General features: G+C 45.2%; 1 protein-coding gene across 15 annotated transcripts in view; it reads left to right on the top strand.

Moving 5' to 3' along the window:
• The window catches only part of LOC116477670 (E1A-binding protein p400), a 133,124-nt gene that overhangs the window by 39,219 nt on the left and 70,037 nt on the right, over positions 1–23,868 (top strand). For all 15 annotated transcript variants that reach the window (XM_032168241.2, XM_058425896.1, XM_032168245.2 and 12 more), the window contains 10 exons: positions 3,003–3,296; positions 4,191–4,376; positions 6,434–6,574; positions 7,106–7,184; positions 7,876–7,925; positions 8,639–8,696; positions 11,313–11,402; positions 19,527–19,634; positions 20,546–20,736; positions 21,134–21,311. In XM_032168241.2, coding sequence (XP_032024132.1) covers positions 3,003–3,296; positions 4,191–4,376; positions 6,434–6,574; positions 7,106–7,184; positions 7,876–7,925; positions 8,639–8,696; positions 11,313–11,402; positions 19,527–19,634; positions 20,546–20,736; positions 21,134–21,311 — 1,375 coding nt within the window. The remainder of the gene's footprint in view (positions 1–3,002; positions 3,297–4,190; positions 4,377–6,433; positions 6,575–7,105; positions 7,185–7,875; positions 7,926–8,638; positions 8,697–11,312; positions 11,403–19,526; positions 19,635–20,545; positions 20,737–21,133; positions 21,312–23,868) is intronic.

Genomic DNA, 23,868 nt, shown 5'->3' with positions numbered 1-23,868 from the left:
CCTGGGTGCCAGCCGTCAACAGGGCACTGACAGGGAGACCGGGGAGGACTCTCAGCCCCCTTAGTTCTCCACTGTTTGATGCACATCAAGGCGTGGGGAGCCCACTGCAGAGAATCTTCCCTTCCTTTTGCCTTCTCCCTCACTAACAAAAGAATTTCCTAGGTGGGCTTTGAGTTCAGGATTTTTGTTTGTTTGTTTTGAAACAGGGTCTGGCTCTGTCACCCAGGCTGGAATGCAGTGACACGATCTCTGCCCACTGCAGCCGCTACTTCCTGGGCTTAGATGATCCTCCTGCCTCTGCCCCCTGAGTAGCTGGGACTACAGGCGCACACCACTACACCTGGCTGATTTTTGTATTGTTGTAGAGACGGGATTTCGCCATGCTGCCCAAGCTACAAGTTCTTTTTCTTTTTTTTTTTTAGACGGAGTTTCACTCTTGTTACCCAGGCTGGAGTGCAATGGCCCGATCTTGGCTCACCACAACTTCTGCCTCCTGGGTTTAAGTGATTCTCCTGCCTCAGCTCCCGTGTAGCTGGGATTATAGGCATGTGCCACCATGCCGGCTAATTTTGTGTTTTTAGTAGAGATGTGGTTTCTCCATATTGGTTAGGCTGGTCTTGAACTCCTGACCTCAGGTGATCCGCTGGCTTTGGCCTCCCAAAGTGCTGGGATTACAGGCATGAGCCACCACGCCCGGCCTACAGGTTCTTAATGTTTGAGATTTATGGCAAAGTCTTAATTATATAACGATGAAATAATAATAACAATAATAGCTATCACTTATTCACCACTTGTGAGGTGTGGTGTCAAGCACTGTGATGAGCGATTTATTGGCATTATTTATTTCCTTTACCTGACAACCTTATGAGGTAGAATCTTTATTATCTCCATTTTATAGATTAAAAAAACCGGAGGCCAGAAAAGCCAGCGATGGGTGGGGCTGTGGCTGGGAGCCTTTTGTGCAAGTCTGCAGGGAAGCCTTGTGCACCCACTCGGAGAAAGGCAACACGTGCCGGGGTAGCTGAGCTCTTCTAGGCCTTACGTTGCTTGCTTTAGGTTTTTGTGGAAATGATTCTATTTTGAACACTTCCTCACGTCAAGCCACATACTGACTTAAAGCAGCTCTGTGGTTTTTCTTAGATTTAATTTACCTGCCTGTATTACTGAAAAAATCAGCTGTGGAAAATGATTTTATTTTAATTTATCTTTTTTTTTTTTTGAGTCAAGAGTCTCACCCTGTCCCTCAGGGTGGAGTGCAGTGGCACGATCTCCGCTCACTGCAACCTCTGCCTCCTGGGTTCAAACAATTCTCCTGCCTCAGCCTCCCGAGTAGGTGGGACTACAGGCATGTGCCACCATGCCCTACTAGGTTTTTTTTTTTTCCAGCAGAGAAATGATTTATTTCACAATTTAGCTCTCTAAATAGCTTTATATTCTCTCCTTAAGAACAACAGTACAGGAAATCATTTACTGATCATTTTACAATGCACATAATATGCATGCTTAGGCAACTATTTTTTTTTTTACTTTTTAGTAGAGATGGGCTTTTGCCATGTTGGCCAGGCTGGTCTCAAACTCCTAACCTCAACTAATCCACCCCCCTTGGGCTCCCAAAATGCTGCGATTACAGGCGTGAGCCACCACACCCAGCCTGGAAAATGATTTTAAAGAAGCTCTTTACAAAGTCTGTAGGAACCTGTTACTTCTAGGTTAGCCAGGGTTGGCACACTTTCTCAGTCAAGGGCCGGGTAGTAAATGTTCCAGGTTTGCGGGCTGTTCAGTTTCTGTGGCAGAAGTGAAGACATAGCCACGCACAGACAGCACGTAAGTGGATGTGGCTGTGCTGTAATAAAGCTTCATCTCCAAAAGCTTGTGGCCAGCCAGGAGACAGTGCTGCAGATGTGAAGAAAAGAAACCTGTGTCGTGGGACGGTCACGCAGAGAGAGTGTGTTCTAGTGGTTCTTTGTCTCCCTTCAGCTTTTGAACAGGCTAAATCTTGTGTGAGCCTTCACTCAGCCCACCTTCCCTGCTCTCTGTGAATTTGAGTCACAGACTAGCAGCAGTTCTCTGTGAATTTAAGTCTGTCGTTGAGGTGGTGTGAAGAGGAGGACTTTTTTTTTTTTTTTTTGAGATGGAGTTTTGCTCTTGTTCCCCAGGCTGGAGTGGAATGGTGCAATCTCAGCTCACCACAACCTCCGCCTCTTGGGTTTAAGCAATTCTCCTGCCTCAGCTTCCCGAGTATCTGGGATTATAGGCATGTGCCACCATGCCCGGCTAATTTTGTATTTTTAGTAGAGACGAGGTTTCTCCATGTTGGTCAGGCTGGTCTCGAACTCCTGACCTCAGGTGATCCGCCCACCTTGGCCTCCGAAAGTGCTGGCATTATAGGCGTGAGCCATTGCGCCTGGCCTGAGGAGGATTTTTGAACCCTTTTAGCCTGTCTGCCATGAGAGAGGCACACTGAATTTGTATTTTATGTTTTCTTGAGATAGGGTCTTGCTTTGTTGCCCAGGCTGGAGTACAGTGGCACAAACATGACTCACTGCAGCCTCAACCTCCCAGGCTCAAGCAGTCCTCCCACTTCAGCCTCCCATGTAGCTGTGACCAAAGGCACACACCACCACACCTGGCTAATTTTTAAATTTTTTTGTAGAGATGGGGTCTTAACTTTGTCAAAGCCCAGGCTCATCTCAAACTCCTGGGCTCAAGTGATCCTCCCACTTCAGCCTGCCAAAGTGTTGAGATTACAGGCATGAGCCACTGGGCATGGCCCAAAGATAGTTCATAATGAAAACTCCTATTTGGTTTTGTGGAAGTGGGAGGATGTATTATTTGTGGACACGTTAGTGTTGGGCTGTGGATGTGATGTGATTTGTTTGCTTGCGTTGTGGAGTGGAAGGTGCTGGCAGTGCACGTCTCTGGTGCCGTGGGCGCTCTGGTGTTTGGCACCGTGGGCTGCCCTGACATCTTCACCTTGCTCCACTTGTGCTCTGCCCTTATAGACAGTGGCATCGACAAGGCTCCCTGTGGACCCTGCCCCGCCTTGCCCACGGCCTCTGCCCACCTCTTCTACCTCGTCCCTCGCACCTGTGAGTGGCTCTGGCCCAGGACCCTCCCCTGCTCGGTCCTCTCCAGTAAATAGACCCTCCTCAGCCACCAATAAGGCACTGTCTCCAGTCACTTCCCGGACCCCAGGGGTGGTGGCATCTGCCCCCCCCAAACCACACAGTCCTGCTCAGAATGCCACCTCGTCCCAAGACAGTTCTCAGGACACGCTGACAGAACAAATAACTCTGGTAAGCACGCTTAAGAAAGTTGTAAAATGTACTCCAGTTGGTAAAGCACATTTAGTTTTAATTGTCAAGAATGTGATGGCGTAAAACTAAATGCCTGGTCAATTCAACATGGCTTGGGAATCAGTAGACACAAGATGAAAACCAAGGGTTAGCCTTTTCTGTTGGAAGCAGACTCATGGAGGCAGTCTGTGTTTTTGTGATAAAGCCTGCAGTCTTGGGCTGCTTTCATATGGGCAGTAGACGAGGGTGGGAGAGGTCATGTGTAGCAGTCAGGCTGAGAGGGACAAGCTTGAGCGCTGGGGCCCTGCAGGCTGTGAGGTCCCTGCAGCCACCGGTCTGCAGCCCTGTGCTTGAGAGTCACTGCCCAGCCCTTAGCACTTACTTTGGGTTGGATGACTAAGCATTTATTTTGTTCAACTTCATTAGGGGAATTAAAAGAAATGTGTATCAAAATAGAGTGTCATAAACCCCTGTTCCCCATTATCTGATTTTATCACACTGATCAGTATGCAGCTAGTCTCATTTCATTTATTCCACTTCTTTCCAGATTATTTAGAAGCAAATTCCAGGCATCCTATGGTTTCCCATGTAAACACTTTGGTAGAAACATGAGGTTTTAAAGTTTTAGTCTGTTTTATAGAGGTGGGGCAGGACTATTGCTCCAGCTTCTTCTAAGGCTCCTGGAAGGGTCACATGCCCCTAGACCTCTCCTAGAACCACTTTGACCTTTGTGTTCGAGTCTTACCTTTGATATTAAACTGGGACCTTGTGCTTTCTCTCTTACTTAGTGCCTGACAGCCTTTTGCATAGTAGGGCTTCAAATTTCTGGGGTCTGAGTTGGTGGAACACACTCATCACATGCCGACCCCACCGTCCCCCATATATCACCTGCAGGAGAACCAGGTGCATCAGCGCATTGCGGAGCTGAGGAAAGCAGGTCTGTGGTCCCAGAGGCGTCTGCCAAAGCTGCAGGAGGCCCCACGCCCCAAGTCCCACTGGGACTATCTGCTGGAGGAGATGCAGTGGATGGCCACAGACTTTGCCCAGGAGAGGAGGTGGAAGGTGGCTGCTGCGAAGAAGGTGGGTTGGAATGCGTGGAGCTGCTGTGCTGTGTGCGTTGGTGGGGCTCGACTTTGCAGTGGTGTAAGTGGTGGGCAGGACTCCAGACCCACTTTTTTTTTTTTTTTTTTTTTTTTCCAGACAGGGTCTCGCTCTGTTGTCCAGGCTGGAATGTCCAGCTAATTTTGTGTTTTTTTGCCACATTACCCAGACTGGTCTTGAATCCTGGGCTCAAGCGATTGCTCGCCTCGGCCTCCCGGAGTGCTGGGATTGCAGGCGTGAACCACTGTGCCTGGCAGACTCACTCTAGAGGCCTTAACTTGTGAAGTCTGGGAAGGATACTTCCCTATTGTTTGGAGAATAACTGTACTGTGTAATTAAGTCTCTGAGATGGTGTCTTCAGAGCCCAGCATGTGTTGTGGGATCAAGCCTGTGCTCCCCCACTGAGCACTGGTGTGGATTTAGCTTCATTTTGTTGCCTGGCTTTGCCTGGCAGTTGGAGTTAGGATACCTGCAGTGCCACAGGTCCAGGCTGGTGGCTGGGGCTGTTCAGGGAGCTGAGAGGCTAAGCGTTAGAAGGCACCTGGTGTCAGTCAAGGGACAGCAAGGGGCTGTCCTAGGCTTTCCTGCCTGGCCCTGCAGCCTCCTGCCCTTCCTCCTGGGCTTCTAGTCTAGCTTTCTCTTTAATTTTGTCTGATAATTTATTTTCTCCTAACTGTTGCAAAGCAGGCGCAGAGTCCTTGGAAGACTCTGGAGGCCCTACTGCTAACACTAGAAAAGTGAGAACAAGTGGTAGATTTCTGGAAACCCCAGGCCTCAGTGGGAAGCAGCTGTGCTTTCACTGTGTGAACAGCCCGTGGCCCTTCGTCCTCCTTATTACCGTGTCGCTGCCTCTGTTTCTTCAGCCCTAGGGTCTTTGTTCATATTTTCTCTACTCTTAAGGCTGTGGCCTTGTGTTCTGTCCCCTGCCCTGTCCACTCCCTACCCAGAATTCTACCCCTTGCTCTCTTCATGTAGGGTAGGCAGAGAAAAGCTGAGACCATAGGGTGAGAACCGTGGGGTTCTGAGGGTCAAGGGTCTCAAGTCAGATTCATAAGCATTTCAGAAAAACCCAGATTCTTCCTTAAACCAGCCTTTCCACAAAGAAGATAGTCCTGAACATGGTGGATACCAGGCTGGATAGGGCAGGAGGCCAGACGTGTAGATGCCAGGCTGGACATGTGGATGCCGGGCTGGATGGGTGGGGGCTGGCCGATGGGCTGGAGTGGGAGCTGGTGGGGTTGAACGAAGAGCAGTGCAGCACCTACAGGGCACAGGCCAGGGCCATCTCTCAACAGCTGAGTGATGCACCTGCAGCCAGGCCTGCCCTTCCCTGTGCCTCCTGCCTCTCGCTGGGGTAGACAGGGAGAGGCCACAGAGTAGCCCACCCCGATCAGGGCCTGTGCTGATGACAGTGAGCCCCGTTGGAGGCTGAGTGGGAGCACGGCATGGGCACAGAGTCCCGGTGGTAATTGAGTGCATTTCCATCCCTAGAACGGGCGTGGGGGTGACAGCCATTGTCCTCTCAGGGCTCCAGAGGTTTTCTCATCTTAATTCTCTCCACCCATTTGAGGTTCTGTTGGTGGGTATGTGAAGTGTCTAAACTTTTGGAAAGCAGTTTGACAATTTAAAGCAAAAGCTTTAAAAATGTGAATTATCACAGCCCAATAATTTCTATAACTGGTGCAGCATTCATGAAATGAGATGCTGACCCATGTTTATTGAATGGAGAGATGTTAACCATCTATTAAATGGGAAAGGAAGATTATAGCACAATATGGTATTCTAGTTTTGAGGAAAACAATGTGTATTTGGTGAAAAATATAAAAACACTTTCTAGAAAAGTCAAGCAAAATATTGATGGTGGTTTTTGCTTGTAGTCATGTTTTTCCTAGTCCACCCTAAGAGCATACAAGGATGTGTATGACAGTGAATTGTACGTAATTTTAGCCTGAGAAGATTTAAAAAAAGTTACATATCCTTTTTTTTCCAGCATGACATAGAGTACAACATACAATTCTTGCACTTTTATTCACCAGCTCGTTAGAACTGTGGTGCGCCATCATGAGGAGAAGCAGCTCCGTGAAGAAAGGGGGAAGAAGGAAGAGCAGAGCAGACTGAGGCGGATAGCCGCATCCACGGCCCGGGAGATAGAGTGCTTTTGGTCGAATATTGAACAGGCGAGTGCTGCAGTTGTCATGGGGTCGTAAGAATCAGCCTATCGGAGCTGGTGAGGCCGCTTCCTGAGACCAGAGCTCGGGCACCTTGCCTAGGAAGCTTTCGAGCACCAGAGCTGGCAATGTGTGCACTCTCTTGGGCTGTTGCTCATTGGCCTTTGAATGAGCTGCTCGTGCCTCTGTCTGTCCTGCACGGGGGATGCATCTCAGCTGTGGCCGCCCTCTGAGGTGCTTCATGCCGTGGAGGGGCTCTGGGCGTTGTTTCAGGGTTAGCGTGAGTCACCACCACGGTTACTTCTAGAGCGGCTGCTCGCTCGCTTGCTTTCCTTTTTTGAAATTTTAATTCTTACCTCACCACCTAACAGAACCTGGGCAGGATGTAGTTAGTATGAAATAAATGAAAAAGCACCAAACTGACGAGGCTGGAAAACACTGTTTTTAGACTCGGCTTACGTGCTTTAGGGTTTTGTATGCAGAACGTCTGTAATTCCCATCCTTAGTAACGTGCTGATTCATTTAATCCTTTGCATTTAGGTTGTGGAAATAAAACTACAAGTAGAATTAGAAGAAAAAAGGAAGAAGGCCTTAAATTTACAGAAAGTTTCCAGGAGAGGTAGGCTCACCACGCTTGGGTGGTACTTTGTTTGGGTTCTTTTCTCAGCAGGCAGTCTCCTGGCGCTGTGGCTTCCCACAGAGGACATCTGCTCATCAGGCAGCTGCCTGATTGTTACATTTCTCTTTGTGTGGCCATGCTAGTTTTATGCTTCAGTGCTTTTGAGATGTGCTAGTGTGAGTCAGCACCCCCAAGTTGATAAACTCTGGGACACAGAACTGGGGTTCAGTCCCTGGACAGTGAGTGAGGAGCTTCCTGAGGTGTTTGCCATGCAGGAGGATCCTTGGGTGCCTGGCTGGGTGACGCCTCCCTGTCATTCTTCCTTTGATGTTTCTTCGGCAGCTGCCTCCACTCGTTATGTGCCACTCCACTTAGGTTGTGCGCGGCACCAGTGGCGGCAGCATTCACTGTTTGATTTGCCTCTGAGGACGCCCCCAGGAGGGTGGGCATTGTGTTTCCCCGTTATTGATGAGGAACCTGAGGCTGAGAGGTGGCTGCTGCTGAAAGTCATAGAGCCACAAGTTAGTAAAAACCACTGCCCTGCGTGATGATGAGGAGGAGGAGGCAGAACTCATGTGTCCCTCCTTTCCCTGCACGTGGGTGGAGGCAGGAGGACCCTGCCTGGAAAGCAGAGATGCCCTTGCCAAGCATGGGGGGCCTTGGGAATGAACTGTGCTCCTTGTCTGTCTAGGGAAAGAATTGAGACCTAAAGGATTTGACGCATTACAGGAAAGTTCTCTGGTAAGTTTGGGGTTGTTACTGTGCTGTGTGAGAAGGAATAGAAGCAGCTCCAGTAGAGTGGGCCTTTTCATTCTTATCCAGAGGAATTTGTAGGCTGTGACTATTACTCCCTTTTTTTTCTTTTTTTTGTTTTTTTTTTTTTTTTTGAGACGGAGTCTTGCTGTGTCGCCCAGGCTGGAGTGAAGTGGCACAATCTTGGCTCACTGCAACCTCTGCCTCCCAGTTTCAAGCAAATCGCCTGCCTCAGCCTCCTGAGTAGCTAGGACTACAGGTGCACGCGGCCACACCTGGCTATTTTTTTTTTTTGTATTTTAGTAAAGATGGGGTTTCACCAGTTGCCCAGGCTGGTCTCGAACTCCTGAGCTCAGGCATTCCGTCCTCCTTGGCCTCCCAAAGTGTTAGGATTACAGGCGTGAGCCACTGCGCCCGGCCTATTACTCCCTTTTATTATAGACTTAGTCTGCTTTTAAAATAAACTGGTGCTTTATAGCCGTAGTCTCACGTGGGGTGTTAATTTGGCAGTGACAGCTGAACACAGTGAGCATTGATCATGTCCTCGCTCCCCCACTGCCCTGCCCCGACCCCAAATGGAGGCTGAGGGCAGCCCAGCAGGCTTGCCCCGAGGCTCCCCCCGTCCCATGGACACTGCTGTCTTGGTTTCCCATTCTGAGTGTTTGGATCTCATGCCTGTGGTTTTTCTTTCTTTCTTTCAGGATTCAGGAATGTCTGGAAGAAAAAGAAAAGCTAGCATATCTTTGACTGATGACGAAGGTCTGTTCCCCCTCAGTGCTATCTTTGTCATTTACAGGGCTGCCGATGAGATGACACAGAGCTGTGGCGACTTGGGGTTTAGTCTTGTCATCTTCAGCTGGTTGGAAAGTTCAACCTTTGTATTTATCCAGATGTCTCTCAGTGTATAGAGTACTTTTTGGTATCTCTAGAGGACTTGGGATGTTTTCTGGAGCAACATGGTTGTATCTGCTTTTTGAGGTTTGCAAACTTGGGTGCATCTTGGAGAGTGTTGGGGCCCCGTGCTCCTGTGGCACAGGGCCAAGCCTGTTTCTGTCCTTGAGAGGTGGCCCTGGTATGTCCTGTGGTAGACCCATGGTTGCCAGCCATTGGGATTTCAGGAGAAACTCATGGGAATTTTAGATGTTGGCACCTCGTTCAGATGAGAACAGATATCTGAGCACTCAAGTGTGTGAGCTGGGGACAGCCCACGGCCATGACCTATTTCCAAACCCATGTGGATTGAGTACAGAAGTCCTCAGGACTAGACTGGATTTTTAGAGACAGAGTGGGGAGCAGGAGTAGAGAGGCTGGAGAAACTTTCTTGGGTGTTCGTGTGGTGGTTCCTGTCAGGTGCCAGGTAAGGCCTGCAGTTTCTTCTTCGGCTCTTTGATCAGCATCAGTGTGGGTTTATTGGCTTGATTTGGTGAAGTGTGTTAACTTTTCCAAATTTTTGAAAATTGATCTTTGGTATGTGTTGGTTTTTATTTGGAAGTCAACAGGGAGTTTGGCCAGATTGTTGGCAGTATTCAGTTCTGCTGCGTATGACAGAAACAAAACAGCAGTGTGGCAGATGAGTGAGGAGCCTGGGGGCACATGGCCCAGGACTGGCACAGCATTGTGGTGGCATTTTCAGGCCCCTGCCAAGCGATTCTCTTGCCTCAGCCTCCTGAGTAGCTGAAACTACAGGTGCGGACTACTACGCAGCTAATTTTTGTATTTTTAGTAGAGATGGGGTTTCACCATGTTGGCCAGGCTGGTCTCAAACTCCTGACCTCAGGTAATCCACCTGCCTCAGCGTCCCAAAGTGCTGGGATTACAGGTGTGAGCCACCACACCTGGCCTGGTGCTGAATTCTAGATGGTACCATCCTGCACTGGGGATGGATTGAACTCTGGCCTTTCAGACAACAAGAGAAGCACAACGGAGTACAGTAGGTTTGTGTCTTTCTTGTTACCTGGAAAGGATTAGGTCATTTCTTCATGAGGAACACCTTTTCTCTGGCCCGAACTCTGGTAGCTGTGGTCGGCTTTATGTAGATTGACCTCTCCACTTTCCTTATTTTCTCACATTCTCAGGAGCACATTTGTGTACAGTCATGTGTTTCTTAACAACGGGGATATATTCTGAGAGATGCGTTGCTGGGTAGTTTTGTTGTTATGTGAAGGTACAAAGTACTCACCCAAACCTTGATGGGGCAGCCTGTGCCTCTGGCTACAAACCTGCACACATGTGACTCTCCTCAATACTGTGGGTGATTGGAATATAGTGGTATTTGTGCATCTAAACATATCTTGACATAGAAAAGGTCATGTAAAGATACAGTATTACAGTCTTACAGGGTCCCACGGCATATGCGGTCTGTTGTTGGCAGAAACGTCATTATGTGGTGCTCAACTGTACTGAAACAGACATTTATTTGACTTCTGTTTAATACCTAAAGATGTCTTAGGGGTAACTCAGAGAAGGCCAAATTAACCACCCGAAGTCTTCTTCACTTTTCTTTTCCAAAGCTCTCCACTCTGGAAACCAGGTGATCAGAAGGCAGAAGGAATGTCAGAAGGCTTTTCCAAGAGGAAGGGACAGCCAGGCCTGTCGCGAGCCACCAGGGTGTCGAGTACAGTCAGGAAAGGCAGCACCCGGAGGCCCAGAGACTTGTGTGGTTGGGGTCAGGTGCCTAGGCCTTCCTGGTGGGCAGTGGGGGTCTTGTAGTGAAGAAATGAGGAGGAGTTTTGATGGTGGGAAGGGAAAGATGTTATGTTAGATTGTGAGAGAAGAAAAGTTAAGAGCCAGCTGAGAGGAGAGATGGTGCAGGCCCCCAGGTGGGGAGAGGGTCTGTGGACAGAGGGAGTTTGGCTGTGGGGATGCTGGTAGCTGCTCTTTTCTCTGCCAGGAGCCAAAATCTCTATGGCGAGTGAAGTGTGAGGTTCAGGGCTGGAGGGCTGAAGAGAGCGGAGCGGGCTTGGGCTGGTGATTGTGGAGGACAGGAGAGCCAAGGAGAGTGTTAGGCTGATGTGGCTGGGCCTCGTGAGATGGGTGACGATGACTTCATGGTGATCCCAGATGGCATGCTTGTGGGCTTTCCACAGTGGAGCTCTGCGGGAAGGTAGGAGGATTGACAGCATTCCGTATGTTGGCCTGAAGAAGGTCTGCCATGTGTGGAAAAACCAGGGCTGTCATTCACAGCCTGAAGTGGAAGGGGAAATACGCTTCCAGTTTCCTGCTCATTTAATTAAATTTAACCTGAGAAGTTTAAAAGCTCAGTTTCAATTTATTTAATAGCTATGCAAAATAATTTTGAAGCCTTATAGTGTGTAATGAGTAACAGACACTCAAGTGGTGTTGCCTGTCAGTGACGCTTGCTGATAACCATTTTAGTGGATGACGAAGAGGAAACAATTGAAGAGGAGGAAGCAAACGAAGGCGTTGTGGACCACCAGACAGAACTTTCTAATTTAGCCAAGGAAGGTAGGCTGTTGCTACCTTATTAAACATTCAGTAAGTACAAAGAAATATTTAAAATGTGTGAGATGTGAATAATAATATATTGAGTAACAGCAGCAGTGCCTGTTTTATGGAAAACAGTCCCTGTGTGCCTCCTGGTGCTCTCTCTCCTGACCTGGAGGTCCTGGCCCTCCTGGGTTATGTGTCAGACTTTCCCTGACTGTCTTTCTTCCCTGCCACCTGCATGTGTCTCCCTGAATGTACCGTTCATCTTGAGTGTGTGAGAACTTCATGCCAATGAATCCCACCACAGCTTAACGGGCTTGCCCTCTCCACTCAGCCTGGATGTCCTGAGTTTCAGCCACAGTGTTAGGTGTTGCTATCAATGCATCCATTGTCTTTGCCAGGCAGTATTCTTTTTGTAAATATGTCACCGCCTATTTTTTGTGCTGTTGGTGGCCATTCACCTGGTTCCCTGGGTTTGCTGTGAGCATTCTCCTATTCCCCAGGCATGTGCAGGAGTGGCTTGCCTGTGCTCAGGGCAGGAGAGTAACTGTTGTTTAGAGTGGATGTGCCAAGCTCCACATCTCAGGAAGGAACTCTTTTTAAAAAAAATTATATATATATATATTTTTTAATTTTATTGCCATTCTTTCATTGCTGTAACACATCTCAGGAACTCTTGATATTGTCTGCCACTCTGGGGGTAAAAAGTGGTATCTCCTTGTGGTTTTAATTTGCACTTCTCTGAAAACTGATGAAGTGAAGCATCTTCGTGTCTCTTCCTTTGTTCATTTTGGCTCATTTTGGTGTTGAGTTTTCTTTCCTTATTGACTTGTTGGTGATGGTCTTTATAGATTCTGGACATGAATTCTTGGTCAGTTTTGTGTTGCAGTGACGTTTTCCCAGTTGGTGTTGTGTCTTTTCACTCTTTGCAGTACCTTTTGATGAAAGGCGTTCTTAATTTTAGCATACGGCAAGTCCTCATTTAATGTTGTCAGTAAGTTCCTGGAAACTGCAACTTTAAGTGAAATGACGTTACATTAATGTTGTTTTATTATAGCCATGAGGAAAAAAAAATTGGTTTTGTTATACAGTTGACCCTTGAACGATGTGGGGATTAGGAGTGTCAACCCGCCCCCACCACCTGCACTGTTGAAAATTCGCATATAGCTTTTGACTCCTCCAAAACTTACTAATAGCCCACTGTTCACTGAAAGCCTTATCAATAACATGAAACAGTCGATGAACACATATTTTTTGTGGTTTTTTTCTTTTTCCTTTTTTTTTTTTTTTTTTTTTTGGAGACAGAGTCTCACTCTGACACTCAGACTGGAGTGAGTGGCGGATCACAGCTCACTGCAGCCTTGACTTCTTGGACTCAGACAATCCTTCCACCTCAGGCTCCCGAGTAGCTGGGACTACAGGTGCGCGCTACCACGCCCGCCTGATTTTTGTGTTTTTTGTAGGTACGGGATTTCAGGCTAGTCTCAAACTCCTGAGCTCAAACGAGCCTCCCATCTTGGCTTCACAAAGTGCTAGGTTTACAGGTGTGAGCCATCGTGCCTGGCCTATTTTGTATGTTATGTGTATTTAATATTATGTACTGTATTCTTACAACAAAGTAAGCTAGAGAAAAGAAAATGTTGAAAAATAAGGAAGAGAAAATACATTTACTATTTATTAAGTGGAAGTGAATAATTATAAAGGTCTTCATCCTCGTCATCTCACGTTGAGTAGGATGAGGAGGGAGTGAGTGAGGGGGAGGGGAAGGGGTTGGTCCTGCTGTGGATAAAATCTGCATGGAAGAGGACCCTCACAGTTCCAACCCAAGTTGTCCACCGATCAGCTATATGTCATTTTGCTCAGTTAAAATTTCTAAGAACCAACCTATTGATGATGTTTAGTGAGGACTTACTGTAGTTGAATTTGTCAGTCTTGTTCACAAGGATATATCATCTAAAATTTTTCTGCTTTTACTCTTGCATTGTGAAATGAGTGCAGTTTCCTTTTTTTTCCCCCAAATGCATATTTGGAAAGCCATATTGAAAAGCTATCTTTTCCCCACTGATCTTCAGTGCCAGCTCGGACGTAAAACAGGTTTCCTTCTATGCGTGGCTCTTTTTGGAATCTTTACTCTTGTATTGGCAAATTTGTACCAATCTGTACGGATACCACACTGTCTTTCTTACTACAGCTTTATAATAGTTCTTGATGTCTGGTTAGGTAAGTTCTGCCTTGCTCTGCGTTACGAGGATCTTGTCTGTTTGGGGACTATTTCAGAAACATGCTAGAATCAGCTCATCAAGTTTCACCGAAAAACCTGTTGGGAATTTTGATTAGAATTTAATTGCATTAATGGGTGTTTTGTGAGAATTGCTGTCTTTATGAAGTTCAGCCTTTCCAGTCTGTGATCAAAATATAGTTCACTCCTTCACTTAGGTCTTCCTAAATAGCTTTCCATAAAATTTAATGATTGTGTCTTTTTTGTTAGATTTAATTCTAGGTACTATATATTTTTAAAAGTTGTGCTAAATGGTGTATTTTCTAAAATTGTATTTTAAATATATTGCTGGTATGTGTCAGTACAGTCGATTTTATTTCTCTTATACTCAGCAGCTTTTCTGAACTCCGTTAATTCTTTGTATAGTCTTGTATACAAAGTCTTTGTATACTTCTCTGAAGAGTTTTTCCTTTATAATCCTTGTTCCTTTTATACTACTTTTCCTTGCCATTTTGTGTTAGGTAGGGTTTTCAGTAAAGTGTTGAGTTCGTGCTAGTGGTGGACAACTTTGGCTTGTTCTTGCTTTGAAAGGGAACACTTTCAGTAGAAAGGCAGAGTGTTAGAGTGTTGAGTCATAATTGCATGGTTCAAACCTAATGTTTGTTGCCTACTGACCCCATGGTCTCAGTCAGGTTGTCTAAGCTCTCCGTGGTGTTTTTCTCAGTTGTAAATGGGATGACCAGTGTTGTTCTGAGGATCTGCAGTGCGTGGAAGCCTTGGCCTGATGTGTCCTACGGTGTGCTCTTCACTGCTGCTCTCAGGATGACTATGATACCTTTAATGTTTCATGAATGGACATGGTGTATAGGGTTCTTGTAGATATTTTTATAAGATTAATGAAGTTCGTATCTATTCTTCAGTGTTTCTGTTGTTTTGTTTTGTTTTGTTTTGTTTTGTTTTGTTTTTTTTGAGACGGAGTCTCGCTCTGTCACCCAGGCTGGAGTGCAGTGGCGCAATCTCGGCTCACTGCAAGCTCCGCCTCCCGGGTTCACGCCATTCTCCTGTAGTAGCTGGGACTACAGGCGCCCGCCACCACGCCTGGCTAATTTTTTGTAATTTTAGTAGAGACGGGGTTTCACCGTGGTCTCAATCTCCTGACCTCGTGATCCGCCCGCCTCGGCCTCCCAAAGTGCTGGGATTACAAGCGTGAGCCACCGCGCCCGGCCCCAGTGTTTCTGTTGTAGATGGGTATTGCATGCTTTGTTTGTTTGTTTGTTTGTTTGTTTGTTTGTTTTGACAGTCTTGCTCTGTCGCCCAGGCTGGAGTGCAGTGGCATGATCTCAGCTCACTACAACCTCTGCCTCCTGGGTTCAAGCGATTCTCCTGCCTCAGCCTCCTGAGTAGCTGGGATTACAGGCACCAGCCACCACACCCAGCTATTTTTTATATTTTTAGTAGACACAGGGTTTTACCATGTTGCCCAGGCTGGTCTCCAACTCCTGACCTCAGGTGATCCGCCCACCTGAGCCTCCCAAAGTGCTGGGGTTACAGGCATGAACCACCACGCCTGGCCTCATACATTAAATTGAGGAATATGACTTTTTCTTTTCTTCATAGTCAATTTTGATAGTCACATTTTCTAAGAATTTCTTTATTTCATCTACATTTTAAAATTTATTGGCATACATTGTCAATAATTTCTCCTTACAGTGTTTCCGATCTTGGCTGTGTTTGTATGTATGTCCCTTCTTTCCCCTAATACTGTGTATTTATGCCTGTCTGTTTTCTTGATAGTCTTGTCAAAAGTTTGTCAGTTTCTTTTTTTTTTAACCTGGCGCCTGTATATTGTTTTCTGTTTGTTTCTGCTCTTAGTATTTCTTTTTTAAAAACATCTTTTTCTGAGTTTTTAACTTGGATGACTAGCTTACTAGGTTACTAATTTTCATCAGCTCATTAATATAACATTTAAGGGTCTGAATTTTTCTGTAATACTGCTTTAGCTGGATATCATGTTTATTATTCAGTTTTAAATATTTTCTGGTTTCCCCATATATATTTTTTATGGACTCATGAGTTATTTAGAAGGATGTTTCTTAATTTCCAAATAATACAGGGTTTTCAATATATATTTTTATTATTATTCTACATTAATTGCATTTTGATCAGACAGTAGATTTATGGGATTCTCACTGACCTGGATTTTGTTGAGGTAGGTTTTGAATGGACCAGTTTATAAACATTCCATACATGCTTTAAAACAACATGCATTCATCAGGTTATGGTACAGTTTTCTCTCTGAGTCCACCAGCTAGAACTTGTTGATTGCATTATCCAGTTCTTCTTATCCTTACTGATTTTCGTCTTGTTGCTCTATCAGTTACTGAGAGAGTATGTTAAAATGTTCCATTATGATAATGAGTACCTATTTCTCCTTAAGTTTCTGTCAGTTTTCATTTTATGTATTGTGAGACTATGTTAGTATGTGCATATATAGATTTAGAATTGTTATCCTATTATGTCATCATTTTTACTTGATTCTAGATAATTTTATCACTTCTGTTTTCTATTTTATGAATTCTCTTTTAAGCTCTTCCTAGTCTTTTGTTAACCCATTGATTAAGTGTTAAATTCCAGTTACCAGTTTGTTTTAAGACATTCCTAATGGTTTTTTAGAAAACCTACATGAAATTTTAAAATTATCTCTTACTCTGTATTCAGACTTTCAGTCGTCTCTTTTATTTCTTCAAATATAAAATGTTATAATCTGTGTCTGATAATTGCATGGGTGACGTTTTTGCAGGTCTGATTCTGCTGTCATTTATGAATCCTGGTTTCTGCTGATGGTACATTGTTTCCTAGTGTACTTCGTGATTTTTGACAATTTATTGGAACTTTATTGTGGCAGTTACTTTAGGCCTGACACTGAGGGAGTTTCCTCTAGAGAGAGTTTCTGTTAACTTCTGATCTGTGTTCTTTTATAAAGCATGTCTCTTGTAAACAGCATATAGTTGGTCTTCTCTGCCCTGCAGTTTATTCTAACATCCTTATGTCTCTAAATTGGAGTGTTTAGTACATTTGTATTAAATTTAAGCCTTTTCTATTAATAATTGGGCCTAGATCTATCATAATTTTAAAATTTATTTTGTATTTTCTCACCTGTTCTTTAGTCAATCTCTTTATGGTTAAAGCATCAGTCAAGTATTTACAAATTATTTCATTTCCTCTTCTCTGTTAGCTTTTTGTATTCTTGTTGTAGTGGCTATCTGATTATGGTGTGCATTCTTGACTTACTAGATTTCCTGTTAAATTAGCGCTGTATACTCTCTGCGGGGCAGAGTTTGGGAGCAGCCTTGCTGAGTGGTTGTGGCGCAGGTCTCCTGTGAAGATGGTTTTCAGAAGGCTTGATGTGGCAGGCTAGAGGATGCCATTCCAGGCTGGTTCATTCTGCCAGCTGATGGGCTCTGGTTGCATGCTGAAGGCAGGTTGAGTGTCCTCCTGACCTGGGGCTGGTGTCCCAGAGCAAGTATCCGCGAGGGAGCAGGATGGACGCTGTAGTATCTTTTGTAGCTGAGTCTTGGAAGTCACCTACTGTCATTCTCACATATGGTGGTCACACTGGTCAGGCCAGGTCAGTGTGGGAGTGAACACCAGGAGGTGGGTTCCTGGGGATCCCATTGTCTTTATGGTGTCGAGCTGAATCCATGAGCAGAGCCTCTCGTTGGGTCAAGGCTTCTTTCCTGGTCTTCAGGAACCTGTTAGAGCTTTCTTCACAGAGATGGGGTACATTTTTGAAAGTTTAATTATAAGTATATTTAGCTCTTCATATCCATGGGTTTCAAATCCATGAATTTGATCAACTACAGATAGAAAATATTTACCGAAAACAAAACAAAGCAAAACAGTAAAAAATAACACAGCTGAGTGTGGTGGCTCACACCTGTAATCCTGGCTACTTGGGAGACTGAGGCAGGGTGATCACTTGAGCCCAGGAGTTCAAGTTCAGCCTGGGCAACATAGCAAGACCCTATCTCTAAAAAAAAAAAAAAAATAAAAAAAAAACAGCCAACCAGAAAACTCCCCAAACCAAATAAGCCAAAATAACAGTACAACAATTACAAAAAAGATACAAAAAAAATAGTGTAACAACTATTTACATAGCATTTACATTGTATTAGGTATTATAAGTAACCTAGAGATGATTTAAAATATATGAGAGGACGTATATAGGTTACGTGCAAATATACATTACTTTATATAAGGGACGTGAGCGTCCTTGGATCTTGGTATCCGAGAGGGGCCTTGGAACCACCTCCTCAAGGATACTGAGGGACGACTGTATTTAATTTTCTGTCTGAACGGGTTTTTTCCTTCGATTTCATTTTCTAACTCATTTCCATATGTGGAGGCAGATTTCCACGTATTGTTTGTTCTGAGACACCTTACAGAATTATCTTGTGATTGGAAGTTTCTGGTGGTTTGGCTTGTTTTTTCCTACTTACATATAGCATCATATGCTGTAGTGGTGCGTCCCAGCATTTTGCTCTGGAAGCATCAGACAGGAAAGGTGAAGAACCTTGTTAGGAACACCATGGAACACACCACCTGGATTCCACAGCCGACACTTACTTTCACTGGGCTCCATTACGTCCGTGTCCATCAAGTCAGTGTGGCAAATATTTAACATCCTGAGCAAATGAATTCAAAGAGTGTTTTGCTAGTCCCAAGTGGACAGTGCCTTTAACGTGGTCCTTGTAGGGTGCTTGTCCATGGCATTTGTTGTTTTGGCTCAAGTCTTTATTTGACATAAAATATAGATGCAGACAAGCTCACATATAACAAGTACACAGCCCAACTAAAGTGTTTTCCCCTGTTAGATCTACCACTGTGTGAACATTCTTTGAACAGAAATCTGGGTTCACATTTCTGTCTTTCCTGTGGATAGACTCACTAAAGGGGGAAATGATGAAGTTGAGGGCGTTGGATTCCAAAGCCCTTGAGCTTTCCGTGTGATTTCCAGAAAAATCCAGACAGTTTACGCCATTATCAGCAGCATGTGAGAGTATCTAATTCATAATAGTTTCCCAGTGTTATGATTTTAAGATGGCTGATAATTTGATACTAAACAAATTGTGCACTGATTTCCAGGGATGATTAATGAAAAAACATTTTATTGCCCTTTATACTTTTGTGTATATAACAGCTTCATATTCGTTCCCCACTGTGATTGGGGATTTAATTAATGTGTGGTATTTGTTTTTAAGCAATTAGGGTGAGTGCTTTATTAAAAAAGCTTATGTTTTATCATACTTTTTGACATTTTTGCTTTTTGTTTCTTAATTTGATGTTTTATATTTTTATGTATTATCTTCATCAGTTATTTCCTATCAATGGTGTTCATTTTTTTACATTTTTATTTATTAGTCTATACTGTTACTGTTCATTTAGATTATTTCAGATATTTTAAATCTTTTGTGAATACGATTGAATTTCTTTCAAAGATTCTCATCTTTATAGAGAAAATATTTTATACATTTTTTAATTTGCATAAATTTCTGGGGTACAAGTACGGTGCTGTTTCCTGGCTGTACGGTGTAGTGGTGAAGTCTGGGTCTCTGGTATGTCATGACCCAAATGTGTGTTGCACCTACTAAGTAATTTCTCATCATTCCCCTTGCATCCCTCAACAAAATATTTTACACCTTTTATCAGTAATGGGCAACGATTTTAGTTTTTAGAAAAAACAAGTGTGCTTTTAGACAATATAATCTTTTTCCAAGGAGTGATCTAAAGCTGGAAAAAGGAATACATGTGAGAGGAAGCCCCTTGCCCTTCTTAGCATGGTTCTCCTGGCCGCTGCTCCTTCCCAATTTAAATGACAGTTGTTGTTGTAAAGTAACAGCCCTTCTGCCCGCAACCCTCTGCAGCTGAGCTGCCCCTCCTGGACCTGATGAAGCTGTATGAAGGTGCCTTCCTGCCGAGTTCTCAGTGGCCCCGGCCGAAGCCTGATGGGGAGGACACAAGCGGAGAGGAAGGTGCGCTCCCAGCCTTTGGAAGAATTCAGGGTTAAAAGCAGAAGCCAGAATACTTACAGACAAAGACTTAAAATAAGATTTAGAAAATTTCTTTTAGTTTGATAAAATGAAAAATTAGAAATATTTAATAAGTATCTTTATATTGAATAGAATTTTATTAAATTCCGTGCTTTTACTAACCTGGCACTTGATCATGTTGTGAAGGATGTAAAAATATTTTTCTCTAGATTTATAAACATCATTGTTTTATGGACCTAGATATCATATTTATTCAGGCTGTGCTGTGTTTGTTTAACACACCAGTTTTGAGTAGTTTATTTTACTTGGTATTAGACTTTCTAAACAGATGCACGGAGCATACCAGAAAAGGTCTGCCTTTCCTGCTCTCGTTCCAGTTGTTGGGACAGTGAGATACCTGCATGCGAGTTGGGGAGGGGCCCACCGGAGCCCTGAGGAGGTCAGGCCTTACCAGACCCCACGCTGCCAGCGGAGAGGAAGGAGTGGCGGGTTTGGCCTCCTCCCAGTTTCCCACATTTGGGAAAGGGTTCTACTTTTTTCTTTCTTGGTGATAGAGGGGAGATCCCTAAACCCTGAGACACCTACATGTATCTCTCTGTGATACCAGCTCCTAATTGCTATGGAGACATTTTCCAAAGTACCAGACTATTTGGGGCAAATTATACTCTTGGAGGGCTTTCCAGAATGGTCCTTGGTTTGATAGTTTCGTGAGAGTTCTCTCCCATTTATCCAGATAGCATTGTTAGATGTTTTGGATTACAGATAAAAAATTATTGCCTATTTCAGTATTTGAAGTAGTTGGATTCTGTAAACTTTTTCCTGTTTTAAAAAAAGGTTTAGATTTATAAAGCCCTCTCAGTGGCCCCCACTTCTCTGTTTTATTGTCGTTACAGATGCAGATGACTGCCCAGGCGACAGGGAGAGTCGCAAGGACTTGGTTCTCATCGACTCGCTTTTCATCATGGATCAGTTCAAAGCTGCCGAGAGGATGAATATCGGGAAGCCAAACGCCAAGGACATTGCGGACGTCACTGCGGTGGCTGAAGCCATCCTGCCCAAGGGCAGTGCTCGGGTCACAACCTCGGTGAGGCACTGGGCTTTCAAGTGTGGGATGGGCCTTTGAGAGACAGAGCACATAGCCTAGCCATGAGAAAAGCTTTTCCTCTTCCCAGTGAAGTGCTCTATCCCAACTGCAGAGTTGTCAGACAAAGCAATTCTTCACGTGCCTGCAGTCCCAGCTACTCAGGAGGGTGAGGCAGGAGGATTGCTTAAGCCCAGATGTTCAGGTGTTCAAGACCAGCTTGGGTGACATAGTGAGACTCGGTCTCCAAAAGAAGCAATTCTTCCTCTTCCTGTTTTCTGTAGATCATTTTTGTGGCTTTCTAATTGGTTTATCATGTGACTGTTGATTTCAGTTTTGAGAACAAGTTTGGGTGATTATTTTGACGAGCAGTCATTCTTTGATTTGTTCATCACTGCAGGTCAAGTTTAATGCTCCGTCTTTGTTGTATGGGGCTCTCAGAGATTATCAGAAGATTGGCCTGGACTGGCTGGCCAAACTCTACAGGAAGAATCTCAATGGCATATTGGCAGATGAAGCTGGGCTGGGTAAAACAGTGCAGATCATTGCTTTTTTTGCCCACCTAGCTTGTAACGAAGGTAAGAGTTTGTTAGTTTTTTGAACAATACCTATTTGCTAGGACTTACCCGCAGGCCAGTGTGTTTGATGGGAGTGTGGGGACTTGGCTATCTTATCTACTTCTTTGCTCCTGTCCTTTGACCTGAGCAAATTGAGGCTCAGAAGTATTCATTGTATGAATGAATAAAAAACTGGGCCGGGCACGGTGGCTCAAGCCTGTAATCCCAGCACTTTGGGAGGCCGAGGCGGGTGGATCACGAGGTCAGGAGATCGAGACCATCCTGGCTAACACGGTGAAACTCCGTCTCTACTAAAAAATACAAAAAAATTAGCCGGGCGTGTTGGTGGGCGCCTGTGGTCCCAGCTACTCGGGAGGCTGAGGCAGGAGAATGGCGTGAATCCAGGAGGTGGAGGTTGCGGTGAGCCGAGATCGCGCCACCGCACTCCAGCCTGGGGGACAGAGAAAGACTCCGTCTCAAAAAAAAAAAAAAAAAAAAAAAAAACTGGTTCACAGTTAACATCCAGTAACAATTAGTGAAAAATCTAATACAATACAGAGACTCATCAGGCTATGACTGAACCTTGTGACTCCAGGGTCAGGTCGCTGTGCAGTGTGTGGGCAGCAGAGCAGGTGGTCCACTTCCCCTGCTGCTTCTAGACTGGCATGAACCCGCGGTTGGGCTCTCAGCCATGTGGAGTGGTTTGTGGCACGCATCTTGGCTCACTGTATCCTTTTCATGTTATCATGTGCATGCCTCCTCTCGTCCCTTTTGCTGGATTTCACTTGTCAGTGGGGCAGCGTTTCTGATCCACTGCTCTGGTTCCTTAGGGAATGGGCCTGGGTACACTGTGTGGGCTCAGCCTCTGCATGGCAGCCCCAACTGGTTCTTCACCCTCTTGACACTTCTAGCTGGTACACAGCTTGTGTAGGCCCTCTGGCCTCCTTTCCAGTCTTTAGAGTCAGCTCCCCGTTCACTCCCCTTCCTCTCTTGGCTTTTGGGTCAGGTGCCCACCCTAGTCTCCTGCTCTGTGCCTAGCTGCAGAAGAAGGTGTGACTTGTGTCTCTCATGTAGGACAAGGTTTCACTGTTCTTGCTCTTGTAAGAGAAGTGTTCAGTAAACATCTTGGAATGTGGTTCCCACTATATGTTCCAGACTTAAAGTAGGCTTTGCTATTGCTGTAGAGAAGAGGGGACGTGGCCTCGTCTTTACATTTGAGCTTTGAACGTAAAGCTGGACACGTTTAAATTAGGAGGGTCAGCTTAGGGAAGCGATGACCCCATGGGTGCTCTGACTGAAGGCTGCGTGGAAAGAAATGGAACACAGTGGGCTTGTGGTAGGAGTCTCAGTCCAAGTAGCTTAGAGAGAGGCAGGGCTGAGGGTCCCTTCACCTGTGGTAGGGGTCTCAGTCCAAGTAGCTTAAAGAGAGTGAAGCAGGGCTGAGGGTCCCTTCACCTCCAGAGAGGGTTCTTCTTCTTTTTTTTTTTTTTTTGAGATGGAGTTTCGCTCTTGTTGCCCAGGCTGCTGGGGGCGTAATGGCAGGATCTCGGCTCACTGCAACCTCCGCCTCCTGGGTTCAAGCAATTCTCCAGCCTCAGCCTCCCGAGTAGCTGGGATTATAGGCATGCGCCACCACACCCAGCTAATTTTGTATTTTTAGTAGAGATGGGGTTTCTCCATGTTGGTCAGGCTGGTCTCGAACTCCCAACCTCAGGTGATCCGCCTGTCTTGGCCTTCCAAAGTGCTGGGATTACAGGTGTGAGCCACTGCACCCGGCCTGAAGGTTCTTCTTAACAGTTCCCCTCTAAGCTGTTTGCATAGTTTGCCACAGCATTGCTGTTGAATACCTCTTCCTTGCCTTCTGTTTTGAAAAACTCGGTGCATCTCATGATCAGTTTTTAAGCATAAGCAGATCAACTTCTGAGCTTCATATTTTCTTCCATTATTTGTTTCTGTCTTTGGCCCGTGTCACACCATTTAGATGTAGTGCTATAGCATCCATTCATATGGATAGTTACTTCAAGATGGAAAAGCTACCTTGCCTTACTACTTTATTATTTAGGTTAAAAGAGTGTTCACTGTTATAGTAGTAAAATATTGGAAGTAGCCTATACTTTTTTTTTTTTTTTTTTTTTGAGACAGAGTGTTGCTCTTTCACCCAGGCTAGAGTGCACTGGTGCACCCTTGGCTCACTGCACCCTCTGTCTCCTGGGCTCAAGCGATCCTCCTGCCTCAGCCTCCCAAGTAGCTGGGACTGCAGACGCTTATCACCATGCCTGGCTAATTTTTTTGTATTTTTGGTAGAGACAGGGTTTCATCATGTTGCCCAAGCTGGTCTGGAACTCCTGAGCTCAAGTGATCCATCCACCTCCCAGCCTCCCAAAGTGCTGGGATTATGGGCGTGAGGCACCATGCCCAGCTTTTTTTTTTTTTTTTGAGGTGCTATTGCCCAGGCTGGAGTGCAGTGGCATGAGCCCAGCTTTTTTTTTTTTTTTTTTTTTTTTTTGAGGTGCTGTTGCCCAGGCTGGAGTGCAGTGGCATGATCAGGGTTCACTACGGCCCTGACTTCCCAGGTGCA

This window comes from Hylobates moloch, unplaced genomic scaffold (assembly GCF_009828535.3).
Source record: "Hylobates moloch isolate HMO894 unplaced genomic scaffold, HMol_V3 SCAFFOLD_12, whole genome shotgun sequence".
Lineage (NCBI taxonomy): Eukaryota > Metazoa > Chordata > Mammalia > Primates > Hylobatidae > Hylobates > Hylobates moloch.
This window is presented reverse-complemented; position numbering and strand designations above follow the sequence as displayed.